General features: G+C 40.4%; 1 protein-coding gene across 1 annotated transcript; it reads right to left on the reverse strand.

Moving 5' to 3' along the window:
• Window positions 1–48: 48 nt before the first annotated feature.
• grcc10 (gene rich cluster, C10 gene) lies at window positions 49–5680 on the reverse strand. Its single transcript, XM_084314678.1, has 4 exons — window positions 5598–5680; window positions 3877–3930; window positions 3150–3326; window positions 49–1151 (listed from the first exon to the last, which is right to left on the reverse strand). Exons 2-4 carry the CDS (start codon window positions 3926–3928, stop codon window positions 1009–1011), a joined length of 372 nt encoding a protein of 123 aa, XP_084170804.1. The 5' UTR covers window positions 3929–3930; window positions 5598–5680; the 3' UTR covers window positions 49–1008.
• Between the last annotated feature and the right edge of the window lie 2229 nt (window positions 5681–7909).

A 7909-nucleotide genomic window follows, 5' to 3' on the forward strand; every position in this document is an offset into this window, starting at 1 on the left:
AAACGAGTAAAGGAAATCACATTCCGACAATGATCTCTCAAAGTACTTTTAATACACGAAGCGTGACAACCGAACACATGTCAAGATCTGACAGTATATAAAAGTGGTATAAAAGATGGCTTCCAAAAGAAAAGATTTAAGGCTCAATGGGAGATGAGCAAATGGCCAACAATGTAATAAAACAAAGAGCAAATAAATATTGAAACATTAAAAAGCAATAATTTACAGTAACATATAGCTATAGCAAGAATGTGTTTCATGGAAAACCCAGGAATGAAGTTTCATGTCCTGTATCTTGAGTTTTATACAGCATATAAATGTTGTCGTTTCAACCTCATCGTACATCATGGCAGGGAGGTGAACGAGACTACATTTGTGTCTTCATCGGGGGAAGGAACCATAAACGGTTTAACGTTCCGAATCAGTGAGGCGAGAAAACTGATTAAACGATCTACTCTGCAGAAGAGTGCCTTGCTCTTGATTTATTCATTTTAGATATGTCCGATTCTTTAATGGATATTTGTTAATAAAAGAAAATAGCAAATATCCAAAGGCTGAAAAGCAATATTGGGGCCATGATCCCTACCTTTTTCCACTCTCGACCGAGCCTCAACATTCCAAAAACATAAAAATGGAATAATCGACAGTTTTAGTAGATTAAGACCCAAAGTGATGGATTAATCCACTATGAGGCCCTGGTTGCAACATATGAACCGAAACAGAAAATAAGTCACAACATTCCAAAAACATAAAAATGGAATAATCAACAGTTTTAGTAGATTAAGACCCAAAGTGATGGATTAATCCACTATGAGGCCCTGGTTGCAACATATGAACCGAAACAGAAAATAAGTCACATTCGGAACGACCCAACAATAAATGGTTTCAGTTCCTTCCCCCTGGTCTTCATTATTTATGATAATAATGACATGAGTTTTAGGACCATGTAAAAAATCTGGAACACTGGATAAAGTAACTATGCACATGTAATTCTTTACAGTTAAACTGTTATGAAGAGGCTGGTATGGCTCCTCCTATAGGTGGTGTGGAGAGTGGTGGCAAGAGGAGAGACTTTAGCTTGGCCGACATGGCTGCGATCTCGGGGTCTTGGGTCTCGTACATCTTTACCAGTCTGGCAAATTTGAGGACACCTGAAAATAAAAAGGAATGAATGAATGAAAACTTTATTTAACAGATTGCAGAATGGGTACAATACAGTACGGCTCAATACACACAATTGTTAAGGGGATGCAGACCAGAGAAAGACGTTTGTCTTGTTTACATCAGGGTCCCCCATTTTCAATTCATAGTGAAATTTATGACATACACAACATACATGACATTTATGGCATAGGGACATACATGACATACAGGTATTTAGTACTGTTACATTTGTGACATACGATATTCAAATATACAGTACTGTTACCCATAGAACCTGACAGAGTATATACATGTGATGGGGAGGGGACTGTACATTAGGAGGGAGTGGGTGGGAGAGAAATATACATACGGTGGGGAGAGAATATATACATATACGGTGGGGAGGAGACTGTACATTTGGAGGGGGGTGGGTGGGTGGGAGAGAAATATACATACGGCGGGGAGAGAATATATACATGCGGTGGGGAGGAGACTGTCTATTAGGTGGGGGTGGGGGGGTTTGGACATTTACGGTAGCCAGTTTCGAATTGCAGCCTCCCGTAGGTGCTCTTTAAGAGCGGTTTTGAATGTGGGTAGGGATTCACATTCCTTTACAGCTTTGGGTAGGGCGTTCCACATTGATGTGGCATAATTGCAAAACGTGTTTAGTCCCTTGTTTGAGCCGAATCTGGGACAATGGGTAATGTTCCCCAAAGCATGATAGTCGAACCAGGAAGCTGTAAACTATATACACATTGTCTATTGTGTTACATAACTCAAATTCAAATGGATTCTTCAAGGTTCTTCAAGACATCCTAATGCTAGCTAAATACCCCATCTGCATAAAACAATCATTCCTGTTCAAAGGAACATGCCCACATTTTGGGAAATGCACTTACCATCTTCTCCCAGAGTCCGAAAAGAAGATGGATACCAATTTTATCTCTGCATTCAGTAGATATCTATCCGGCTGCAAGATAGCCTAGCTTAGCACAAATGAATGGCCTAGCTGTAGGCCAAAAACACCTCTCCTTTTAAGCTAGGCTAGCTAGCTGATACGTATCCACTTCCATTAATTTGTGTTAAGCTATGTTAGCTAGCTGAATAATGGCGCTGACCCTCGTCAAGTGGTTAAGCCAGAAATATTGAGTCCAGGAAGTTGCACTCGAACAACCAACCAAGTGGTGATCTCAGGCTAGTTCCATGATATCAAAGTTTATGACTTATCACTCACTGACCTTTCACCTTTTGTGGTGCAAATATACTTTATTCTGCATACGGAGTACCATGAGCCATCAGAAATATGATATTGACATACTGGGATTCCTACTGTAGCTGATCAAACCACCTGCATCAAGAAAAATGTTGAATAATCTAACCAATCTGACTAAATCGGCTGCCTTGAATTAGATTGGTCCTGACTTTATGACCCAATAATAAGCTAGCACCCGAATGCCATCACCTTGTAAATACGACATGGTTCACTTGATAAATTCCCAACTTTATGAATTGGTGAGGACCGGCTGAATGTACCATAAATTGAAGCCTGCTTTCGGGTCACAAAACCTGAAGATGGAGTGGGACCGAAAGAACAAGTGTGTTCCCAGTTTACTGGGTAAGCTTCACATTATTTTTGCATTTTGTACTTTAGTTTTGTATATTGTTTTGTATTTATTCTTTATACTTTTCTACTGTATGAAGCACAATCTCAGGGGGGTCATAGTTAAAGACCAAGCATTTCACTGTAATGTACATGTACCTTAAATGACAAATAAAACAAAACTTGAATTATTCAATTAGCATCTTCAGGCCATGGTAGGACATCATTTATCATGAAAGCCTAGGGTGGAAACATGGTGGAAAGGAATCCCAACCTGAGCCTGACATAAAAGCCAATGGCCACCATGTGAATATGGTCAATAGTATGCCAAGTGTCTCGCTCTATACTATGGCTGATCCATTTACAGTTTCACAGTGTAGGCTTAGCTACATAGTATTTTTCTCACCCTCTCCTTCGTTGTTGAACCCGTAGGCTTTGATCACCTCCTGCTGGATCTGGGTGGCGACGGGGAGCACCAGCTGGAGCATCTTGCCCATGTCATTGCAGGCACTCTCTCGTGCCTCTTCCATCCGCTCTGCGTTCTCCGGTACCGCAAAGGCCTGAATGACCTCACTAAGCACCACTGCCAAGACAAAAAAACATTATCCACACTAAGCACCACTGCCAAGACAAAAAAACATTATCCTCACTAAGCACCACTGCAGAGACAAAAAACATTATCCATTCCTCAATAAGCACCACTGCAAGACAAAAAAAACATTATCCTCACTAAGCACAACTGCAGACAAAAAACATTATCCACACTAAGCACAACTGCAGACAAAAAACATTATCCTCACTAAGCACCACTGCAGAGACAAAAAAACATTATCCATTCCTCAATAAGCACCACTGCAAGACAAAAAAACATTATCCTCACTAAGCACCACTGCAGAGACAAAAAAACATCATCCTCAGTTCCTCACTAAGCACCACTGCCAACTTGCCAAGACAAAAAAACATCCACACTAAGCACCACTGCAAAGACAAAAAAAACATTATCCTCACTAAGTAAGCACCACTGCCAAGACAAAAAACATTATCCGTTATTGGTCTGCATTCGCAATATGATAAGAGGGCGAGGCGCTACTAATTCAGAAATACTGATGATGATCAGACCGTGTTCTTCTCACCTCTGGCCTGCTCAACGGTCAGGGTAGGCTGTTGTGTCGGGGCGGAGGCCATGTCTAGAGAGAAGGAGGAATGGCACAACTGTGTACACTACTGTATACTGCAAGCAGGCAGACTTATCTAGAATGGATACTACAAAACAAATCTTAAAGGGGCACTTCACCAAAAAGCAATGCCGATTTATTTGGCACATAATCTCACACACATCCAAAAACTCTAAACAGTTGTGCACATGCACACATTGATTTAGTTAGACAGTTATTGAGTAAATTAGTTTGAATATGGCCACCAGAGTGCCAGTGATGTCATCATGGACATGGTATCCTTGTATTGTGTTGATTACAGCACCATGAAATTAGGTAGATGGAAAAATAGCAATACCTTAGGGACTGCTACCATATCATTTCATTTACCTGTAATTAACACAACACAAGGATTCAATGTCCCAGATGACATCACTGGTGGCCATATTCAAATGAATTTACTCTCAATAACTGTCGAAACTAAATTAATGTGTGCAAAACTGTTGCGTTTTTTGGTGAAGTGCCCCTTGAACAATTAAAAGTAAAAAAGCTCACTAGATGCAACTTTGTTACCCTTGCTGTAACATTGGTGCCCGTCGTCAACCTCAATTTGTTTGATGAAGGGCAATACTTAACAAGTTACCATCAAACCTTGAGGTGAAGCCAAGTAAAGATTGTTCGGCCAGCAGAGAACAGCTATTAGAACAGTTTGAGCGGGTCTTTCTACACAATCATTATAGCATTATGGCATTAACTTCTTGAGTTTGACTTTCAACTGATTGATCCAGCTATTTGTTTTCACCCAATCTAACCATGGCCTATTAAAGAATCGACCGAATCAAAATAATTTTAGTTTTGGAATTGAGACATTTGTTTAGAACTTATAATTGGAGCTGGTAGTCATATGGTTTGACCCATCAACTATTTACATAATACTTTAAAGGACGTTGGTCTCTCTAGATACCACAACACAAGTTTCATGAGGATGAGGTGAACAGCCTAGGAGTTGTTGTATGGCCCATACAAAACACAAATGGCCTACATCAAGGGAGATTGACAAGACAGAGAACGGATGAATGTCACAGTATAATAAGTTACTATATTGTAGCTATATTATAAATAGGATATTCTAACTATTGTAATGTAAATTCCTCCAGACCTCTCTTGGTAGAGCCTGACCGCAGCCTGAGGTTGTGGCCAGCAACCCCTCCCCTATCCGATTCCCGACTCAGCTCCAACCCACACATTAGAGTGAAAACAATGTAAACAAAGTACAGTAACAAGAGGGACTATTTTACCTAGAGGTCACTGTTTGGTGGCATTACAGTCCTACAAAATCAGTGCCCCATTTATTGTATATGGAGCAGCAGCCCCACATTTCACATCCAGGTAACATCACAAATTCCAGGGTTCCCTGATACTTAAGAGAGTGTGGTCGTGCATGTTAACAAATATTGACTGAACTGTCCTCTAGCACAGGAATAACATGCAAATTATTTAAATAGTGGTATTCTATTCCCCTTTAATAGCGAGCTAGCAAACGGTATATTCATGTTAGCAAAAGGGGCTAGTCAAGCTACCTTGCCTGCAGGGCTGCCAACCTATGATGTAAACAACATTTGTGAAATTACTGAAGGAGGGGACTAATTGTAAATATGTTGCTGGTCTGTGCGTTAAAATGTGCAGCTTATAATACTCACCGCCGTATGAAAACAAGCCCCGGTAGGGCACACAGCTCTTTACAGTACAGTGGCCTGAACACAGTGGCAGAGAAGGTAACGGAAAGCGACAGATTTACGACATATTTACGACAAGAGCACTGGCGTGATTTTTGTTCCCGTAGCCTTTGTTTGCGAAGACGCTCTCTGATTGGCTATCCGCGTACAGCGAAGACCCTCTCTGATTGGTTTAGCGCCGAAGGGTCTCTTCCGCCTAAATGGCATGAAAGGTTAACATAACAACAAACTGCTGAAAAGTTGGTATTGTTTAATATAGCTCTAAAGTAAGTGTACGCCATAGTTGCAAACGTTATTGCAATCGATGGTCTCTTGAATCGCCGAAAGGGCATTTTTATGTAAACAAAAAAAAGTAAATGTTTAGCTTAGTAGCAATCTAGGTATCGATCTGTTGTGTCGATCTGGTGAGCGTTACAGAACAGTAGCAGACAGTAAGCTTGACTATGGAACACAAGCTTGCAGAATTCAGAGCTCGAAGAAAAACGAAAGATGATGTCCAAAAGACTGAATATACTACGCAGCAGTTCAAACCATTACCACCAGACATAACTGACCTGTCTCCATGTACAACTGCTGACTCAACTACTGCTGCTGTCGAGCAGGCAAAGGAAATGAGAAGAGAAGCGAGGCCACCGGAGAACGCTCAGGTGGTAAGTTAGCTCGTCTTTTATGTTGGCGAGGGGAAGTCTCCTAAAACTTAAAACGTCTTCATTGAACATCTCTCTGAATCCGTAGAATAACATTATATATAATTCTTGTAAGTCATACATTTGACTAGGCAATTTAATCATAAGTGAAAATGGGGGACCCTGATGTAAACAAGACGAACGTTTTTCTTATTCTTATTTTGACATGTACATGTCAAAATACTTCTCAAAGGTCAGTATTTTGTATTTGTATTTATTGGTTTAAAATACAGAGACAGTGCATATTAAGGAACATTTGACTGTAAATATGCCAGTTTAGCCAAGTTGGCTAATTTTCAACTGTAGTCTCTGGGGCAGGTGACATGAGCACAACAATAATTAAAACATAGTACAATAATTAAAACACAGTAGGAATCAATATAGGTTACAATACACTAAAATACATACAAATAAATACATTAAAATACAACCCCTCAGTTAAAAAACATAGTACAATAATTAAAACACAGTAGGAATCAGTATAGGTTACAATACACTAAAATACATACATTAAAATACAACCCCTCAGTTAAAATGGTCGCACACTTGACCATCTCTCAACCATGATTTTAAGTTAGTTTTAAATGAGATGTAACTTTGATACTCCCTGAGCCGTGTTGGCAGACTGTTCCAGGTGTGGGCTGCTCTCACGGAAAAGGCTGTCTGACTAAAAGCAGACCTCCTGTTTGGGACTACACAGTCCCCTCTGACTACAGACCTGGTATATCTATCAGCAGATGCTTTCTGTTTTATGAAAGTACAGAGGGGGGGAGGAGCCAAGCCATGTAGGATTTTATAGGTAAGGCAGGCATCTTTGAATTTGACAAGATTGTCCCAGCTCAGTAGGTTCTGGTTTGCTATGCTATAACAATGGTGGTGGCTGTTTGTTTTCCTGTCCAGAACTTTCACAGCCTGATGGTAAACTACCTGTACAGATCGTAATGTTGTACAGGAGGCTTGTGTCCAGCTAGTCAGACAGTATGTTAAGTGTGACATAATAATGGCATTAAAATACAGTGCTGCTGCTTTTGTTGACAGAGAGTTTCTGATGTGACGGAAGTTTGATAAGTGAAACCACAACCACAACACCAGAGGAAGCTCAACAAATCATGTTAAACCCAGATTAGGCTCAAACAAGGGACTAAACACGTTTCGCAATTATGCCACATCAATGTGGAACGCCCTACCCAAAGCTGTAAAGGAATGTGAATCCCTACCCACATTCAAACCCGCTCTTAACACTTTGAGAGCCAGTCCGTGTTTTCCTTTTTACCCCCTTGAATGCCCACATCCACTCCACTGTTAACGTTAATATCGCCTAATCTATGTTTTAAATTATGGCTATGTGTCTAATCTGCCTGTCGCTTATCAAAGACTCATTTTCCAGTCAACATTGTCATGGCAGATTGTTTTTTTATCGCTTCATTTCCGTTTGATTTTTCGGCCTATTTATGAATCGTTTTCAAATAAACGCTAGATGATCGATATTATATGTGTATGCAGGGGAGGAAATTAGGCCACTTTACTCGCCAAATGCGAGTATTTTTTACGTTTGGCGAGTGATTCATGAAGACCACTCGCCAGTCTGGC

This window comes from Notolepis coatsorum (assembly GCF_963971535.1).
Source record: "Notolepis coatsorum genome assembly, chromosome: 5".
Taxonomy (NCBI): domain Eukaryota; kingdom Metazoa; phylum Chordata; class Actinopteri; order Aulopiformes; family Paralepididae; genus Notolepis; species Notolepis coatsorum.